The sequence below is a fragment of the Ceratina calcarata genome, unplaced genomic scaffold (assembly GCF_001652005.2).
Source record: "Ceratina calcarata isolate Rehan_Ccalc_2016 unplaced genomic scaffold, ASM165200v1 scaffold25, whole genome shotgun sequence".
Lineage (NCBI taxonomy): Eukaryota > Metazoa > Arthropoda > Insecta > Hymenoptera > Apidae > Ceratina > Ceratina calcarata.
Window position 1 is genome coordinate 461,842 of NW_017147017.1, and position 21,320 is coordinate 483,161.

A 21,320-nucleotide genomic window follows, 5' to 3' on the forward strand; every position below is an offset into this window, starting at 1 on the left:
TCAATTCTGAATGGAAGGAAATATCTACGAAGTGGGAAATGTGCTAGCAACTAAGGAAAGGTGTAAAAAAAAAAATTAGTCACGTGTCTACTATGTATGCGTACCGACGATTTGCTGGTGTATTCTGCCAATTTCTGAGTAAATGAGTAAAGGAACTCGTGACGATTTTAAATACAAGATTCTCTTAAATGAAACCAGTACGTGACCGGGTTTTTAGCGCCCATCCCTTTCTCATTTTACCTTCGCCTTCGCTGACGTACAATTCCGTTTCTTCGAACCCAAAGTTACCGTCAAACTGAAAAAATCTTGCCAAATCTTCACCAATGCTGAACCTGTCATTACCAAGAAACCAATTATGTTCCTTCTTTTAAGTGAATAAAATTTTTACAGAACTGCATCCGTGGGAATGCATTAAGAAAATCAGATATTAGTTGCAATGTGCATAAACGCAAATGAAATTCACATAGATTCGCATCGAATTTGACGTTGGTCCAACTATTACGATTACTGTTTCTATTACAACCAGCATTGTTATTTTCCCAAGAGCATATTGCTCGAGAAAAGAGGGAAATAAGTGAAACGAGAATACGGAAATAAGTATATGCTATACACGCGGTACGCGTCTCTTTATGGCGCATAAATATCCGGAAAGCGTTGTTCGGAGAAAAAAATTTCAAACGAGGATCGAGATTATCTTGCCAATTTGGGAAGAACGAAGCTGAAGGGACGCACCCTCAGCGATTTCGATTGCCGGGACGCGACGATATAGGTTCCGGCTTCGGGGTGGAACGCGACGCGCGGCGAGGTAAGGGGAAAGCAGAGTTCGCACAAAAGGATTTTGTTGTTGTGCACCTGTAGATTCCTGTTTGGACGTATCTTTCTTCCGACAGTACAGACTCTTCAACGAACTCCCTTGTTTTCCGCTTTCAAATCATACCGCACAGAATCGACTTTTCAGTCTCTCCGTGCTTACCTGCGCTTCTCCTTTTTCACTCGTCCCTCAATGTTTTTATTCTGTTTTATAGCTGCTTTTTTCCCGTAAGAACGAGGAAATATCGTCCTCTTGCAACAACTTTCCTCAATCCAATTCGACTTGTATTTTACAAGAGCATACATTTCTTATTGAAAATAAAATGCGTCTCTCAACTTTGTATACGAGTTGGGAACAAGGTGATTCACGTTCTGAATTTGTTATATTGCATTGCCTACGGTTTTAAATTGTAAGTTTAAAACGGAACTTTTCTAGCTGATCGGAGAAAAATTTAACTTTCTCGTCACGTTGAATAGAATTGTCTCCCGGTCTTTTAGTTGTTTCGTGCTCCACCGATGTTCCCATTGTTCCTACACCATTCTCTACAATTTCTGTTGCCCCTCTGATCCGGACTTTCGCCTTTATTCGCTCCTTTTTTCTCTCTCACTCACTCTCTTTTTTTTTACCTTTACGCGTTGTTACGTTCGCACGAATGGAAAATCCAGTTTCCACGAGATTATTCGCACGTGAATTCTCACGGATCTGGCATTATCTGTTTCATATCTCTGCGATAATCAACTTTTCCTCGCTTCTCTTTTCGCATGCATCCTTCAATCTCTATTAAGCAAGTTAAGCTCCTTTTCGTTTTATAGAAATCCACTTTTTCTCGCCGACAGCACAAAAACGATTGCTTGCGTTCACATTTCATCTCCTCTGCCTACGTTCACACTTTTTTATCTGCTCGAACGTTTCTCGCCAGCGATACTCCCAGAGCATGAAAACGCTATTCCCAAAACTCTTTAAAGAACGTAATTACCAGACCACTGGAGGACAATAAAATCACTTTGTACAATCCATGGACAATCCCTTCGGATTTACTACTTGTAGAGGCGTCTGGGAACATACGCTTTGTTTTCCCTGAAAACAAAAAAGAAATCCTCTCATCGGCTACGTCGATTATGTCGGTAATTGTTTGCACAGTAGAGATCCCTTTGCAACGTACACAGCAATTGTGTAGACACACTGCTGACCATAAGTATAATAAAAATTAATATTTCACACGACAATTGTTTTAATAATTTATATAATAATCCATACAATTTATTCATTTTTCAAACCAACCTACATTATGCGTTAAAACGATTACCAAAAGATATAAAACAATTGAAGTACGTTGTCAATGATAAAATTGGTTGAAATACGGTGGCTTTGATGTTAACACTTGATGAAAAGGTCGAGTGGCTGTTAATGAGAAGTTCGGTTGAACTTGAGAAGCAATTTCGTTAATTCGGTGGAAGATCATGGAGGAAGATCAGGCATGAAGAAGGCACATGGGTAATCTCGAGTAACTCGAGTACCTCGCACAGAGTTTAGCAGTATAGCGGCTGTTTTCGAATCGCGCGTCGCGGCGAAGCGTGGGCGTCTATGGTATTCATACGACACGTACGTACACGAATGCGCCGTCCCTAGCTTGCAACAGGTTCTCGTCAATGCTTCAAGTTTCCCTTCGTTCTCGCGGGTAAGTGAAACCGTCGGTGGTAAGAAGATCAGCCCGTTCGATCAATCGGATAATTAATTGAGAAACCTCTCGCTCACAATTAGCTAAAAACTGGAAAGATTAGTCTAATCCCGTAATAAGACGTAGGACTAAGTTGAAATAGGGAAATGCAGTTAACAAATAATTGACTATTAAATTTGGAATTCCTGTTATACAAAACTAACAAAACGAACGAATGGTCGAGTGTTTAGTTCGTTATTGAATTACATTCTATCAAAAGCTTTTTACCAAAGCGTGCGTGGTAATAAATAGCCGAACGTTTGTTTTATAAAAATGAAATGAATTGTCCCAATAGAATCTCAATTTGTAGCCTGGGAACGGTGGGCTAAATCCGATCGTAAACTTCTTACTACAATTCCGGTGCCAAGTGTACAAATGTTTATCTATGTTCGCCGGCGCTGATTGCAAATCGGATATCAGATGGATTTTTACGGATTACTGCGAGTTTAAAAAAAAAAAAAGAAAAAAGGAAAGATGAATCGAATCGGATTTACTGCCGTTCCAGTTTCCAAGAGTAAATATTCCGGCATGATTTTTAGCTTTAAACTTCAAGCGTCAATTGCGTTCTTCGACACAGTTCGATTATTTAACATAATGAAACGACGCCGCTGTTTGCGGTACCGCGAGTAAATAACAAAAAAATAAAAAAACGAGATGATAAGCACGGAAAGAGTATAACGAAATCTGTATTTGCAGCTAGTTTCGAAATCCATTTCCTCTTTATACGTTCGTATATGCTTTCAAAATGGAATTACATTATTGGAATTTATATTAAATTGAGGGAAGGTCCTTTATCCATGTAAATTCTCGTTAAATTCTACAGACGCGTATTCGCTGAAATTTGACAGTTGAATTATCGAACAATGGGCAGGAAATAATGCAGCGAGCGCATTTGTGTATATCAAACATTATAATGCGTTTAACTGGTTTTAAAAGGACTAGTATTATATGGTAAGGGTGGAATATTTTAAAAGGCGGGGTTGAAAGGTAGCCAGGGAAGGACGTTACGTAAAGAGAAGAGTATATCTGTAGAGATGGGAAGAAAGGACGACTAAGGAAAAACAGAACTGACCGGATGAGAAATGAAGCTTGGAGCGAGAGGGCTAAAAGAAAAGAACAATTGACGGAAGAAAGTAATCGCTCGCTCAAGCTTTCCTGCGAGTAGTTAGCTCTGGAATGTTTGAACGGGAACTGAGAACACAGCGATGATTATTGTAAGTGCGACGGGACGCTCTCAAATACGTTGAATGAAACAAAAGTTTGCACGGATTAATCTGTTAAGCTCTTCAAAATCCTTCTAAGAAAACAATATTTCAAATCTTTGATTCTATCACATTTCATAGTAAATGAGCAATAAGTTTTTTCTTAATTAATTACGATTGGTTATCGAGCTAAATATGGATGATTTTTAAATAGGAATAGCAGGGAATGAAGAATTGTAAGTCGTTTGATAAACATGACTCCGTATAAAAAGCTTGACAATTTCCAATTACGTTAGACTTAATACTCAAATGTTTTACAGAGCAATAGGTATAAATTAAAAACACTACAGATTAAATTCAATCAACGTGACAACTTGAAAAGGTTTCAACAGGAAACTACTGGAGTCTGACCGTAAAAGCCATCGACATCAATTTTTCAATTGTTCCTTTTCATGAAATTGAAACCTGGTACAGATGATATTTGTATCGCATTTCATCATCCACTGTAAATAATAAATAACAAATATCGAATGGTGTACAACTTTAAAAATAAATTTGGTTATGCATTTTCTGTCAACAATAAAATTTATTAAACAACTGTACATGTTAATCTATCACATTCGCGATTTGATGCCGTTACAATAAAAATTTTATCAAAGATAAAAACGGCGTATCGAGTAAAAAGTTAGCCAAAAAGGATTCCACCCCACGATTCTCTGTAAAAACGGTTGGATTGCGGTTAAACGTAATACGGAGGTAAGCTGCAGTCGAGTGGACGCGACTGCTTGGTGGCTACATATACGCGGAAAATAAGAGTTTCTGCAATTGCCGGCCGGTTGGTTGGTAAATACGAGGTTAACCCGTAAATAACTTTAACCGTACTAAATAGCGTGTTCGCCGAAAGCCTAGCCCCAATCCACCTGCAACTTTTTCCGCACAACGGACTTTCTGATATTTTCTGTTTCATGCTCGGTTTCGTTCAGGTGACACGTTTTCCTTGACAAAAAGCACGATCCTATTGTTTCTTCAGAAATCAAACAGCAATCATAGTACTAGGATTGAAGGATGCTCAAAGCATTTAAACATCTTCGAATATTGTGCCTTCAATCAAAACATTTTTGTTACTTGAAGAAGTGAATTTTTTATAATGCGTGATGAATCTCCTAATAATTATTTTTACCCCACTTAAGACTAATTGTAGGATTAACGAAATCGGAAGGTATAATCGATGCAGGAATCGGGCAACGAGGTGCACTGGAACTTCTTATTCGGAGAAACTTTCCAAACTGTCCCCAAGCGGTCGTCGTCGCGAAAAGAGCAACCATGCAATTAGAGGTAACGTTTCTATCGCGGCAAAACTGAGAAAAACAAAACGCGCGATAAACGATAAACGGCTGGCAAGAACTACTTCAAGAAACGCTCGCACTTCGAGTCAATTTATTTGATCTCTAAATAAGCAGATGTAGTCAGAAATATAAACAAATGGCTTTTACTGTATTGAACTGGTTTAATATTAAGTTCGAAAGAAAGATCAATTGTATAAGAATCAGTTGAAGAAAAGCAAGCGGGAAGTCAGGTGTTTGTATTGTTAACTCGTTAAAGAAAGATTCGAACGGCTTCGTGTACGGAGTACGGAATAAAGTTGGTAACAGAACGCGAAACTTGTTACAATTCCGTGGAATTCGAACGGAACGGCGGCGCGGCAAGCAAGAACGTTCGAAAGGTGGTGCATAATGCGTGTGTGCGCGAGCAAGAACTCGTGCCGTCGCGTCGTCACACCAGGTTGCAGAAAGTTTCTTCGTGTAAAATAGTGCCGTACGTCTGGCGTACGGCTAAACGTCAACCCTTAATTAATTTCCTGCGCTCGGCCTTAATTAATCCACGCGATTGAAAGGAAATTCGAAATCAAAGGGAGCGAGAAAGGAGGAGCGAAGGAAGCTGCTACGCGGCGCGGCGGCGGCAGCGGCTCGGCGTGGGCTGAAGGCAGCGGCGCGGCGGTGGCGTGTAACTTGTTTATTGAATTCCTACGTCGTACTGCGGCTAAATGCGAGAGAATGTTTAAACTCGTAGAAGTGAATTAAGAGTATCGTGTAACCGAAGGAAGTTTCAGAGTTTCAAGAAATTAGCAAAGTTTGCACCGCGCAATGCCTCCCTCCAGCACTCTCGCCTGCCTCCCTTTCATCCTCCCTCTTCACCTCGTCGAACACGAGAGATATTGCGGTTCAATGCTTCCAAATAAGGCCGAGCCGGGGCAAATAAAATTCCCTTGTTACCTCCGGCACGCGGAGAACTTGGACAAACGTAATATTTTCTCAATGATAGCTCGTGATATACTTCTTCCTTCTACGGTTATTACACGTAATAGCCCTAAGCTTTATTCGATTTACTCGTTCCACGTAGACGACATTTGCCAACCAAACTTTTCCATTTACTAGCGACAGCACTAACAACCAGGATTGCATATTTAACCCCCCTCGTCCTCAATTTGTTTTTGTCAATACACATTGTAGGCCACGCGAATACTTACTTTTTCAATTATACGGATGTCCAAGTTCAATCTCAGTCAGTAAAAATTAGTAATTATTACTTGTTAGTACATGATTTTATGAAGACGTATTTTATATATGAATTTAGTAATTGATGCAATTCATTAAATAAACTCGTCCTTCTAATTTTACAAGTATAATAAAATCTACGATCGGTACACAATTACTGTTCAAATTATTCCATATGATTAATTAGGACATAAGGTACTTTAGAACATGTATTTGAAACAATAGGAGTGCAGCAAGTTTTAGCTCAAGTGGTAAATATATACACGTATGTATGTATGTGTATGTATACATACGCTGTTCTCCTTCTAGTTGAAATTTTCGCGATAACTGAGAAACCTTTCAGTTCAACGCTAACTTCTACTTAATATCAAGATACAATATAACTTTCGAACAAGTAGTTACAAGATTCGTTGCATACTTCAATCTCGAAAGCAATACAGCGCTTTAATAAATTTAATGAGATAAATAAGGGTTATTAAGATATTCAGAATTTCCTTGTATAAAGCCGTAATTTCTTTAATATTTAATCAGTAAGTATTCAGTAATATATAAAAGCAAATGCATGTCATGTTTAAAGTTTCATTCAAATTCTCTTTTAATGAAATTTCATTTTTTTAAGTTGAGACAAGTTTCATTTCGTATAAAAGTCTTTTTTATTCGTGTAGAATATTTTAATAAACCTGTGTTATTAAGAGGAGAAGCCGGTGTGTTCATACATTATAAATTAATGATAAAATTAGTTATTCTACCGTTCAATATTATAGAAAGAACGTACCGTGAAATAAATTCCACGCTTCTGAACGCGGATCTACATCCATATATATATATATATATATGTATCTATATTCCTGTTTCAGTTTTATTTTATAATTTTATTTTTCACGCTGATGGAAACAACATGGTGTGCGTGGATTTGTACATTTTTCTACGTGCACACGCAAGGAGAGCGTGAATGATTTAGTAGATGCTATATTAGCAGACACTTGACAGAGTCTAGTGGAAAAGCTTAATGGCTCTCGTGATCGGAAGAGAAGCGGAGTAGAAAAAAAAGGAAATGCTTTACCGGTGTTGCAACGCGCCACAATTTTTATCCGCTTTACGAGTGCGCCTCGAGTGCTCGTTCGGCAACGAGGCGGAGAAAAGAGGAGAGAGAAAAGAGTGGCAGGAATAGAGGAACAGGTAAATTTGTGGATATTAAATTCTGACCGACATATAAAAACAGTCGTTCATCGCCGGTATTAAAGGATGTTAGTGTCGCCTATATAACGCGAAATTGCCGTCCACGTCGGGTATTACATTTCGCCAATTTCTACGATCCCGTGTCGATCGTTCGCCGAACCTTTATGCCATTGTAGTACACTCGGCTTCCAAAATTGATATCCGCGTAACCTTGTTAAACGCGCGTGTCGTAAAAAGAACATCATACAACCGTTATTCGTCCTCTCTCCTTTAATTGATTAAACGCGCTCCTACGTACAGTCTTGTTAAATTCGTGCGAAACAAATTACGGATGCCACTCTTTCACTTTAGGCGTTGTATCAAACGATCTTACAACCGACTGACATTCGTAGCGCGAGAAGTACGGTGAAACGTATATCAGATAAGAGATTTGATACTGTGCATTAAGAACACGTACGGGCGAGAACGGATGCGCGGCTACATATTTGCAGTCTCTGCATGCAAAACGCAGACACCTTAAAAACGGGCTCACAGTTACCTGCAAACATATAAAACGTTTCACGACCGGCAAATAAAAAGCGAAAGCATGTAGCACGAAAATACGTGCCGTAAAATGCGCGTTAAAAAAAAGGGAAAGACTATGCACGCACAGAAAAGACGGCAATAAAATGTTTCCGTCGCGTATTTCACGGGAAAAATAACATCCCGCCGCGGGAAGATCGCGCTAAGACTTTAGAGCGAGAGAACTCGGCTATGACGCGCGGCCTTTACTTCAATCATTCTTCTTGTCTTTCGAGCAATCGTATTTTATCATAATAAACGTCACGACTCGTATTAGTTTTTTTTACGCAGACACGTTTTCCGTCAAAAGAAGATTTATTCGTGATCCTATTATGGCAAATGAAAATACTTTATTAATAAATGATCCATCGATACCGGAGACTTATCAATTTGATATATACGACGATTCAACCGCAAAGTTTCACGTAAAATAAAACTTTTCTGGTGTTAATTTAAAGTTGAGATTTTTTTCGAACAATGATTTATGCATTATATTTTCTGTATATCAAATCTCTCTATAATTGGACAAATCTTCAAAAGAATATATAATACCTCTGACAGGTTTAGCTTAACGATTTAATTAATAAGATGCTCATAAACAATGAACAAAAATTTTGTCAAAGGACTAGCAGAAAACAGATTTCGTCGTGCATTATGTATATTTAGCCCGAGCCTTGGGCTCTTCGCATTTAATCACATTAAAAAACGAGTTTCGCTGCACGGTAATTAATTTCGGATTCCCGTAAAAGTTTAATCAGAAAGTTTTCACCGGTTGCGCGCGACTCCACGCTCGGAACTGTCTTTTTAAGACGCCGTAAAGGCCAGGGCGACGAGTGAACTTAAAGATATGGAGGTGCGAGTGGATGCTGGCCACCTTAATCTTTCCTACCGGAAAAGTTTCTTCCGTCGCAAATCTTTTCTTCACGCTGCTCCTCCCTCGCCCGAACTTCTCCGCAGGGGATATACCCGACAACGAGCGTGTAAATCAGCAGACATTCGACTTTTTAAACAGATTACACCATTCTCGCAACGTGCCTGGGAGATTGAACAATATCTCCGACGTTACTAATGTCCTGTCAAATGTCAGATAAACCAACGTCATATACTACGTGGCAGAATTACAAAGGTAAGTGCGTCGAGACCATGAAGGAAATTTCCTTTTCGAAGGTCAATTATAATTATTTTAAATAAAATTATGCATAAGTAGGACACGAAACATTCTCAAACTTAGCAAAGGGAACTTAATTTTCATAAAACTGTAAAACGAAAAGCTGTACGTAGCAGAAAAGTGTTCTCTTTGACGGAAATCCTAGCGAGACGCGGGGCGGTTACTCGGAGGATTTCTCAATTATCAGGGTGGAATGTGTGATGAACTGAGGAACAGAGAGACGCGCCACGGACAGAGATCACGAGTGAACGAAGCCGAACTGAAAGTAGAGAGAGAAGTGACAAGCAGCCCGACGGGATTTTAAGCTCAAGACGTCACGAGAGTTTAGTGAAACGGTTAAAGGAGTGACCTAACGAGAAGTCCCTTTGTCCCAAAGGATAACCTTCCTCTCCATTAACCGGTCCGCGCGATAAAGCTCCCCGATGTATCAACCCATCCCCGAAGAACAAATTAGGCGCATTCTGTTTTAGATCGAATTTCCTCAACCGCTAATTCCAAAGACGTTACCTACACTCGCCGCACGTCCTCCTCCAATTTACTTGATTCGATAAGAAGTTACCTATATTTGAGACAGTAATGCACTCTGTATCCTCGGTATTTAAAATAATACATTTGTCGTCAAGATTATTCTTTACAAATATATACATATATATATAAATTGTAGAACAGGGCACTGTTTTATTCGTGAGGAAAATCGAGTGAGTGAAGGAGATCGGATAATGATACGAAGTCCCGAGAGGGAAACGTTTAACGGTCCGTTTCGTCTAACTGTTTCACGTGATACAGTCCTCAGACGTATCAGAAGTCCGAGGAAGGAATTAGGCAAGCCGGTGCAAACGTCTGCGACGGCTTACCCAAGGAATACGAGAGCATCTGATAAGGTCCACCATTTGTCTCCTGCTCGAACTTCGAATTTCACATTATTTCATCCGCCCTCTCTTCTTTCTTCATTTTCACTTTCTCAATTCGTTCGCGTTTACCTTATCGGACCCTTACAGTAGTTAACTTCCGGTAATTGCAAATGGCATTTGCAATTACATTCGTCTAGAAGACATCTCCTTTATCGTAGTCGACTTTTTACGAACTTGATAACGAAGTTTTTCCAGTTACAGAGGAACTGTTAACGCATTAACGAAATGAAAGTTGGTCTATTTACTGTCTAGCGAGATTAAAAGAGTACAGCCTGGTTCATTTCATGCTTCAACTAATTATCGCAGTATAATGAAAAATTATTCATTATTTAGCTATCACGACTTTATGAAAATAATGATTTCTTGTTGAAACTAGTTATTAAACTTTGCTACACAACTGGCTTTTTTCACCCCCATTTAGCATTTGATCTCAGCGTTTTAAAGTACGTGAGATTTCCATGAGGAACGTTACTAAAGATTACTCACTAGTATGAAAATCCCGTATTTTCACACAAGCATCGGAGCAGCATCTTCCTCTTAACGAAAGGAGGATAGGGAGGGGAGAGGACCATTATATCTTCCGCACGAATAAACGTAGGCATCCATCTAAGCGGCTCCTGAAGGTATGGGAAAAGCACGAAAGAAGACGTGAAATTAATTTTGACGCTGTCGAGCTATGCTCACCGTTTTGAAGCTCTGAGCTATAATTATTATCATGCCGAGAACTAAGAGAGTGGATAAAGTCGATCAAAGTGCGAATCGGAGTGCAGTATTTTAAACTGACTCGGATTTGCTTTCTATCTTAATCGTCCGATGAGAATGAACCAGATATGTCCTTCTGATTCCGGAATGATGGCTAAAGATAAAAAAGCTAATGCGATGAACAAATTTGATACAAAACTGCTAAATAAAGTTTTGCCAATGTATATCATTATCAATAATCTTTAATTTACTGTACAGTTCCATACTTCTAAAAGAGCATGGTCTATTTCAATTATAACCTGCCTGATAAAAGTTTGAACAGCTTTAATTGATCAATCGAGAGTGGAATGATCGAGGATTGCTCGTTCGACAAGCTTCTATCTGTACAATCGGCAAAGGTTCGCGTACAAACAAATCTGAATGGCTGGAACTGGGCGACGATCAATCACGGTCAAAGTTACAGTTAGGCACGGGGAAATCGATGGGCTCGGTGTAAATTCATAAACGCCGAAAGAGAGAACCAGAATTTCGATGGTTGCAAATGTGCAGTCGAACGAGACTTTGTCAAAATTCTGACCGAAGTTAAAAATATCGCCCTTCGAGTCCCATTATCGCAATATAATTCTGTAATTTGCTTTTTTAAAGATATCACTCGTGGCCAGGATTTCTACAGTGCGGCGATAGGGGCAGGTAAAATTGGTTTCGACAATAATACCGTCGCGTCGTTATCAGCGCGTGTAATAAAACGGTCGACAACGGTGGGGCGCGTTGTTACGTCGCTGGGAGGTCTTGCTAAAATTTCAACCGGCGTAACCCAAATCAGTCAGTACCGCAATTGCGACAATGCCGATGGCTGTGAATCGCGGAAGGAGGGCGACCGTTGCCTGTCTGACAACAAGAATAAAGAAGAAAAGGAAAGGAAACGTGAAAAGGCAACCGAACGTTATATCGGACGAGAGAGAGAGAGAGAGAGAGAGAGAGAGAGAGAGAGAGAGAGGAGAGGAACAGAGAACACCTGCGGCGAAATATCACGTTCGACCTCACGTCGAACCAGAAAATTGTACGATGCGCAAAACAGGCTCAACCTTTCTTCCTATCCTTATTATGCAATTATCTAATGTATTAGCAGTTTTATAAATGAATTGTATTAATTAACACGTAATAAACTCTGTGTGCTATGACAACAGTTGAAATTATAAAGTCTGAATATGAAGACAGAATACGATATATAGAGTTCATTATGTGTATATTAATTACAATGTATTAAATGCATTTGTATAGCTCTTCTCTATTTTTTTAGGTATCCGTGCTTCTAAATGTGTCTCTCTTTTGCATCAAGGCAAGACTCGACAATGTACACACGTACATATATGTACTATATATATGGCGATCACGGTTATCGCTGTGTGGTTCGGAAACGAAAAATTGCGATCGAGATCAAAGAGTCGGCTTGATTGGCGAGATACATATACAGGCTGCTTTTCGATGTTTTTTTGACAAATATCAAAATTTGTATACACACTAGATTGAGCAAGCCGATATCGAAACGTTTCATTTGAATTTTTTCGAAATGTTCGAGGTACAAGGGAAATAACTGTGACAAACAGAAAACATGAAATAAATTGTAAATTTGATCTTATTTAAACATTCCTAGTATTCGCGTATTAATTGATTTCTTATACGTTACAAATAAATGAGACTTAATCAGCTTCAGAGATTATGTGCAGCGAATTATACAGATTTTAATAAACCAATATTTGAATATATAACTTTAATTGCTTTAAAATACGTACACAACACTTCAAATAGAATTGGAAAAAGGGGGAACATACACAAAGGAAATAAACAATTAGCAGACTTTTACGATAATTATCTTTAATTCAACCGCATCCCACGTTGACATTATCGATCGGAATAAAATTGAACATTCGCACAATGGTTAATTACCGTAACTTTTGTTCAAATAGAACGTCCTTTGTAGTTTTATCAAGGTAATTACTTTAGCGCCGACGCTCGTATAAGTACCCCAGCTAATGACTTGTTCCCCGAATTCATTATTCGACTCGGTCGACTTTTCGCGCGTTTAAAAATGGCAAGCGGATCGCGTATCTATTTCCCCGATTAGAGTGGCTCTTTGATCTCGATTGCAATTTTTTTTGGATCAGAACAGTGGCGAGCAATCGGCCTACATACAGCCGCCGCCGCGCCGGCATCCAAGAACAATTTTCTATGACCGGAATTGAAACGTATGAAACTTGGCATCCAATATTTTGAAAAATTCCTATGCAGTTTTTTTTCGCTCTTTTGTTATCTCATCTATCTTTTAGATTGCACGCGAAGGATGATACGTTCGTAACTATATCAATTTTTCACGCGAGTCTCGATACATCGCGAAACCTAGTTGTACATTTATCACACAGTGCCTCAAGTTATTTAAACGGGGCGAAAATTCAAATAACACCGGTCGAAACTCGGCGAGGATTGATTTAATCGAAAACTTGCAGGGCATTGAATTCCCAATACCCGGCCGGGCCGTACCAACGCCGGTACCATTACTAATGAATCATTTCCAACTTTGGGCACAACGGATAGTCTAGCCGGGAAACGTAGACGAACTCGTTCCAGTTACTACTGCCGATCGTACAGTTTCGCTTGGAGGGAAAAAAAATATGATCGATCGCCGGGTCCCAACCTCGTGTCGTGCTTCGAACGACGAAAATAAATTTGGCAAACGATTCGTTTCCTTTGAGGGACATGCAAATTTATACCGGTGGTTTGCGTACGAGTTTACTTAACCAATTACATCCCTTTTTTTACACAGAAAACGTTCTACCGATTTTCTAAATTCAAATACGAAACAATGGAACTTTCTGTTTTTCCATAAAGGATGAGCAATTCTATTTTTTCATCATTTCAATTGCTTGGAATAATCTATTGGAGAAATTATTTAAAAATGCAGCAGTGATGATGTGATCAATTACGATTTGAAATTTTTATGATTAACGACAAGGTGGCACAAGAATAAAATTTATTTTCAGACGAGTTATTTTTCGAATGGGAAGGAATTGACTGTGGAAAAGTGATAAAACCGACGTACGTACGAGAAATCCTATAATTAAATGAAGCACAGTGCAGATATACTTTGATATACATGATCACTAGTTAAGATATCGCTTCTCATTTAAAATATGCACTTCACAAATGTTTTATTCAGAACTGTGTTAGCGGTTTCATTTAAAGTATTTTAAAAATACTCCACATTCTCCGATATTAAAAATAGACTCAAATTTATTAATGATTACGCATCGTTGAATATTTATGCGTTCTCTTTAACTAAAATCTTACATTTACTGGACCAAATGAATTAACGTCGAACGAATAAATGAATTATCCATGGCCAGTGACTGAATTTCTAAAGCAAAGTACAAAAGGAACAGGAAGCAGTGATAAATAACAATTAATGCAGGTGAGAAATTGTAGTATTATTTACACCGTGAAACCGCGAATGCTCACACACGGAAGCACGGATAAAAATGATAAAAAATTGAGCAGCGCGATGACCACAAACCGTGAAGTGGGGTCTGTATTCAACGAATAATGTAAAATCAATTACCTGCAAGAGGGAATCGCCAACGAACTTTAAAAACAGAGCTCGTGCACTATTTTAACAAAAATTTCCAATCAAAATTTAGTTCATGGAGACCTGTTGGAAAATATACACACAAATATTAAATATTGACGAAACGCGTGTGCAAGTAAAACTGTGTGTATACTTTATTCCAATCGCTGTCTACTAAATTATCATAATTGTATAAAGTGTCAGATTTGTAATATAACATTTTACATATCAACTGTACTTTTATAGTAATAATAATGATTGTAAAAGACGACTTGATTCTATGTAAAATGTTGGAGATTGGCCGTAATTTGATTTTCGTGCAGCGGTTGGATTTAGCCTTGAAAGAGGAACAAAGTCGAGGGCAGAGTACAAGATTATGCGAATTGCTTCGAATGCCAGGAGTAAATTTGGAGAGGTATAGAGTTGCACTGGCAGAGGTGCAAAGTTCCTACCCTGCAGGCTAGCTTGAAATATTCCTCCCACCCCTTGGAAAGTGTCACACGACTTCCAAGAATAAGAAACTAATTTACATCGGTTGCTCGAGGATAATCACATCGTTTAATTAGAAATTGAAATTAAGATGAATAGAGCGACGTAAGCGTTCAGATTTTTTCCCATAAAGCGTCTAATGAAAAAGATGCGTATTACAAAGAAGAAAGGATTGAATCGAGTAATGAAAATTCAAATAAGAATACGTGCTTGACTTCTCAGCAAGTCCATAGAATCGGCGTATCATAAAAACTCGAATACGGCAATATTTTAAGCTGTTTTATATCACGATAAATTTTATTCCACAGTAAAACGAAGGAGTAATTCGTTTCTTATTGCGTTGACACTAGGATTTAGGAGTATGCATATTCGTCGTAAAGTTCAATGAAATTTTGCCCCCGGTTCGAAATTAATAAAGAGGAGCAAGGTTTCTCATCGAAGTGTACAGAATGCACGTTATCTTTAACATGCAATTCCCTGAACAAGGCTACCTTCTGTGTACGCGAAACGTAATACCGTCCGATATTAAATTTCTTCATCAACGTTCTTATTAAGTAGTCAGCCTTAATTCGCAAACTGATTTCGCATTGTAAAACAAAACGGGCAACTCACGAATCTAATTGCGAACGACGTCCAATAAACCGTGAGATATTACAGATTTCATAGGCCATTATTGTACTGAGCTTCCGAGGAAAAAACTTATGAAATTATTTAATATTTCATTTGATATTTAAAATTGTTTTTTTTACAATAGCTTGACGCTTATTGTTACAATAAATTACGTAGAAATGTGAAATTTTATTTGTGTAAGAAAGAAAGAGCTGTGGTTGACTTATTACTGATCTGTACTACTTGCTCTGTTGTATTCCGTACCGCCATTCTTTTTATCTCTTCGCTCTATTTATTGTATAAACATTGAAGTTTGCCTGGACACTCTGTGAAATTCATTATTTTTATACTGCAATTAAATGCAATTAAATCGTTGACCAAACAAGATCTCCTTTTACGTTTGATTAAATTATAAAACTTACTCATCAGCTCAACAAACTGAAGTAAATTACAACACGACGGATTAACTTTGTTAGGGACACGAAGATAAATTCTCTGCTATGATAGCGTCGTTTCAAAGAAGAAAAAAAGAATTCGTAATGCAGATGGAGAAGGGGAACCTCGTCTAATCTCGCGACAAAAATAAATTTGACAAGCCGCAAAGGAGTTTTACCCTCGAGACCTGGAGAAAATTCATACCATCAGCCGGCGCCAAAGTTTTCTTAATAACGAATCCCGAATTCCGACTGTTCCCCGGAAGTAGGTCGCGCTGCATGCGATTTCTCGTGACCGCGTCCCCGTGTTCTCACCCTCTCCCATTCTCGAAAACCCTCTCCTACTTCGTAACCTTACCAGCCAGCAGCGTTTCTAATGTGACGGTGTAAACCACCGTCTTACGACGCAACTTGCCCTTACACGGGAAACCAGCGCGTGCACAAAAGCTTGACAAAAAGTTACCCCGTGAAAAAAAATAACGAGGACGCATAGCGTAACGCAGCGAATGAAAAGAAGCTTAACCGTGCGCGAGCGACTCTCTTTTTGGTAGTATTTCGGGTTTATGAACGATTTCATGGTTTTGTTTGACAAACGGTTTCTATAAATAAAACTTTTTCGCGTTTGCAATAACCTATCATTTTTCAGATCGAGTGTGTGTCTCCTCGTAAAAGGCGTGCAATAAAACCGTCATAAAAGTTATACTTCATTCGTGACTGTTTTATTACAACGTAACTATTAGACAGAATCGAAATTATGTCGACATAATCGATCGTACACGCCGATAATACTACTTTCCATACTGTTTTTTTTTTCTAAAAAAAAACATTCCTAATTGAGTTTGCTAACAGGTTACATGTCCATGTTGCAAGGACAGGACTGATACACGTTCGGATAAAATAATTGGGGCAGAAGCTCGAAAGCCATGAGTATTTAATCTCTAATCAAAGTGAAAGATGAAAGCATTACATCTACAATTTCGGGTCGTGGAATTGTTAGAACGGGACAGGAATGCGAACGAGTATTGTTAAATAAATAAATCGAGTTCGGAGAGCGGGTAAATGGGAATTACGGGTAAGAGACTTTTCAAGCTGGGGAACTTGAACGTCGCGAACTTCGCGATACGACTTCCAGTTGTCTTCGGAACGATAAAGCCTAATTTTCCGCAAAAGTTCCCATGACAGGTTGACAGGCTAACTTTCTTCCATTACCTATTTTCTCATGCGCATACCAGTAAATGTCGAAATAGAAAAGTAATACCCCACTGCCGCATTCTGCACGACGTCACGTCCATTATTTAATCACCAGAATACCTGGCAAGTCACATATTTCACAAAATTTCAAAACGCGAACGAAATTCCGTCCGGAAGTTTCACATTTCACGCACCGAATAATTTTACAGAACAATTGTTTTTTAAAATAATAAAATAATTACGCGAAAGTTGTTTCAATTTATACTCAAGATTATTAAAAAGCATTGGCAGATTAATTTGAAAGGAGTCACGCTGACAATAGGGGAAGGAAATTTATTCGCCATTTGTAACGAGATCCAGCGGGTCGATTAATTACTCGCGGTTGGGTACGTTTAAGCAAAATAAAAATGACAAAGAACCAGGAGGGGTGGGTGGCGCGAAGGCGTTAAACTCGGTCCCAGTAAGCAGCAGCATATGGTATATTTTGTTTCTGCGGTGAAAAAAAGTGGAACGGCTGTGAAATGACTTTTTGCCCGTGGGCACCAAACGTTGAAGGGTTGAACGATCGCCTCCGGGGAGTACATTTTGGATCTTTTTTGGCCTGCCTCGGGTTGACCTTACGTGTTAGGAGAATGAGAGAGATTGGATCGTTCGTTAAGCTGCCCGCTTTACCTACGTACCGCGGATTACGACATTTACCCGTTCGTAATTTTCTATCCATCCAACTGCTATTTGCTCTTAATTAACAGCGATTTTCGTGTTTTTCTACCGAACATGTTTTTGCGTCTGCCTCGTTTCTAATACTACTCACGTCTCGTAATCCCCTTATAAAGCCTTCACCATCGTTCGCCACATTTGTTGCCTTCCAATTATATCGTTAAAATTATCCGACGTGAATGAAACATATCCTTACGGAGATCGAATCTTTAGCAGATAGTACTATAAATAAATGACACTTGATATCAACCGCAGTATCTGTCACCTCAATTTAATGCCCATTAGACAAGTTCGTTACGCAAAAACAGTGTTGGAACTCCATTGAATAGCGCTAGCTAACTTGGCAAACTTCAACAAGCGAACTAATCGCAAAATCAATTAAGCCGCCAATCGGAGAGTGATGAAACACTATAATAATTGGCAGTCGATCGTCACTGCCAGTCGTCATAGGGTGTGTAAGGCTTGAACAGAGAGATTTTGGCTTGGTCTCTCTTACGCGGTGGCACGGAAAAACTGTCGAGCTTCCGAGTCGAGTCGCAGCGATAGACATTTACCGATGGCCTGTCAAAAATTCATTTTCGCGCTTTTCACCCGTCAATACGCGTTACCATGTATTCCGTGCGCGTTCTCGTTACTCGCAAATGGCTCGGTACGCGACTTCCCGGTTGCAAACGAAACCAGTCTATTCGATTTCCTTTTTCTCTATTTCCTCGCGCGTTCAAAGTTCGCCACTTTGGAAAATGTGTTCCATGCATGGATTTGTTTACGCTCGCCAACATTCGCGTGCGAGTTAATCGCCGCGGTTTATTTCATCGTTAAGATATTTACATTCGCGTCAAAGCTATTAAAAGAAAAAGGAAAAGCGCGCCTTTGCGTTCATTAACTATTTTTAGGGTATTACACACTAAACCTCTTTATCGATTCATTACGTCGTAACTTGGTTAAAATATTATGTTACCCGCGACTCGACGTGAATACCTTAGTAGGATTCTTAATAACGGTTAATCAAGCATTTTTCATCGTTATTGAATGATCTCTTACAATCGATTTTTGATCGATGCCCAACGACTAGCCTGAATCGACAATCAGGATTGCGGATGTTTATGCAAATTCGTGTTTTCATAAACACGTCTCACGAAGCGGAATCTAAGAACGTACTTGCTCTGGAATGAAATTATGAATAATTTATTGAGTGAATTCTGTCTTGAGAATGAAGTGTGCGTCACCTGCACGTGATATCGGAGCCAATTTCTATTCTAAGATTCCGTTCTTAATCAATGTATAAAATTGATTTCATTTGATCGAATCGATGGAGTTCGGTAACGGATAGTTTTCTGTTTATGCAGTATCAATAAAATGAACGTAAATTGTAAAGTGTAGGTAATTTTACCTTGATGGAAGGTGGATCGGTCAACATTGTGCCCGTTGACGTGTCCGATGCCGTCGAAACCGATGAACGTCAGGAGTGACGTTAACAAAACGATCATCGAGATCGTCTTCGAAGCGTGAACGGCACGAGCTACTGCTGGCATTTCCTGGTCGCCGGTTCACCCCTGACGAGGGACCGCGGGATCGAAGCCGTTAAACCTCACTGGAGATCCTGACGCTGATCACGCGTGTGAATGTTCTGTTTAAATCTCGTTGTTTATTCACTTTGTTTCGCGAATCGGTCCTTGATTAGCGCAGTTGATGCCGCTCGGAGCGCCTTCTGCGTGCGAGGCACGTGCTCCGAGCAGTGCCCGGCCGAACGACTCCGATCATTGTCCTCGTCCACCACTGATTCTTCCCGGGTCCGATTCCAATCCGATATCCGAATTACAATCCTAGTAAGAGCGATCACACCGATAATAACCGTCTCTCGAACCTCGTAGGAGCACCGATTTAAGAAAAATTGCCACGTGTGGAACAGTCATTAAGGAGATCAAATTTTCATTTCACAAATTGTAAACATCGAATGCTTGAAACACTTGGTAATTGAATTGTCTGTGCGTGGCACGTAATAAGAGAGAAGGTCCACGACAAGCGCTCCTTCGCGAGGCTGGTCCTGGTCCCTCTGTCCCGGGCCGTAGACTGTCTGCTACCTGGAAATCCTCGGTGTACGGAGTATGCTCCTGCTCTCCCACCTACCGTCCACCTACAACCCCTCCTCCGAAGGCAACCCGCCGCCGCTCGCCGCCGATAAACTTCCTACGGGCACCCTCTGACATCCCACCCCCTCGTCTCGTCTCTCTATGCCGCTTTTGCAGCCCGCACCAGGAACCAGTCTCTACACCGGCCAGCGCCTGCGCCAACCAAACCGTGTGCCCTGATGCCCGGGCACTGCCGCTGCCACTGCTGCTACCTCTGCTGCTTTCTCGTACCTTCACAAATCTCTCCTCCTCTCCTCCTCCACCGTCACCCGGACTCCCGTTTTCGCCCGGTTCTCTCGCTTCTCTTACACATACCCCTTCAACCCCGTTCATACTGCCTCCTTTTCTCTATCAGTCTACTCTCCTCGCTTTTTCCGGACCTTCCTACTCCTATTTCCCCGCTACACACACGTTCGGGGTGCCCCTTCTGCGTTTTCGTTTTCCTACTTCTCCACGTTCTCAGGCTATTCGCACACGTCGCGTTTTCACCTTTCCCTCCTACTCCAAGAAGTTCCGTAGCTGGGAACCTTTCACGGGTTTTCTTGCTCGGACACATGGACACGGTTCCTTTCTGTTGCTCTCCCAGTTACGAAAAGACCAGATGTATGATGACCCTGGGTACCAGGGTAACGAGCTTCGCTGAATCTAACCCAGGCTAGAACACTTCCAATTATACAAATTTTCAGTTTTCTAATCAAATTAATACTATTGCGAAGAGCACTCGGTTTCAGCAGAATTTCGAAGCCTCTGCTGAATCTTTTATCCGTCTCATAACTTATCAAAATACTATCGATTGCCTAAAGGATTCATCAGGGAATACCCGACTACTGCATTATGCTTGTGGCCATAAATATTTAATAACTTCCTCCTTCCTGGAATACGTTGTTCATCTTTAAAAGAGGATCGTACAATCTTCACGTGAACAATTTCTTTTTGAATACAGTTACGGAACAATGTTTATTAATCCTACTAAAAAGCACTGAAATAATGGGCAAAAATATTTAAAGGAAATTAAAGCAGATTTATTCCACATCTCACACGTGTCAAAGGGAAATTCATATGAAAAGCACCATGATACACGAATGAGGTGTTCTATCGTACGTATGAAATATTTGTTATGGAAAACTTCAGCAGGAAATTGCAAAAAAAAGTGCAGCGAAAATTTATCAGGAAACGAGAATAACGCATGAAATGTATGAATTTAATTAAGATTTTTTATTTATCACGGAAATGAATATACGCGGCTGATGAACACCTGTCGTCTTCTATTCGCCGACGGGGGTGGTTAGGTGGGCTTGTTCTGTTTCCAGACACGAGATAACGAGT

General features: G+C 39.8%; 1 protein-coding gene across 2 annotated transcripts in view; it reads right to left on the bottom strand.

The window, feature by feature from the left end:
- The window catches only part of LOC108623006 (lachesin-like), a 38,284-nt gene extending 18,245 nt beyond the window's left edge, over positions 1–20,039 (bottom strand). Inside the window, exon 1 of one of the 2 annotated variants that reach the window (XM_018021238.2) lies at positions 19,256–20,039. In XM_018021238.2, the coding sequence (XP_017876727.1) occupies positions 19,256–19,397 (142 nt within the window). In that variant the 5' untranslated portion in view covers positions 19,398–20,039. The remainder of the gene's footprint in view (positions 1–19,255) is intronic. The other variant, XM_018021239.2, reaches the window with a different exon arrangement.
- Between the last annotated feature and the right edge of the window lie 1,281 nt (positions 20,040–21,320).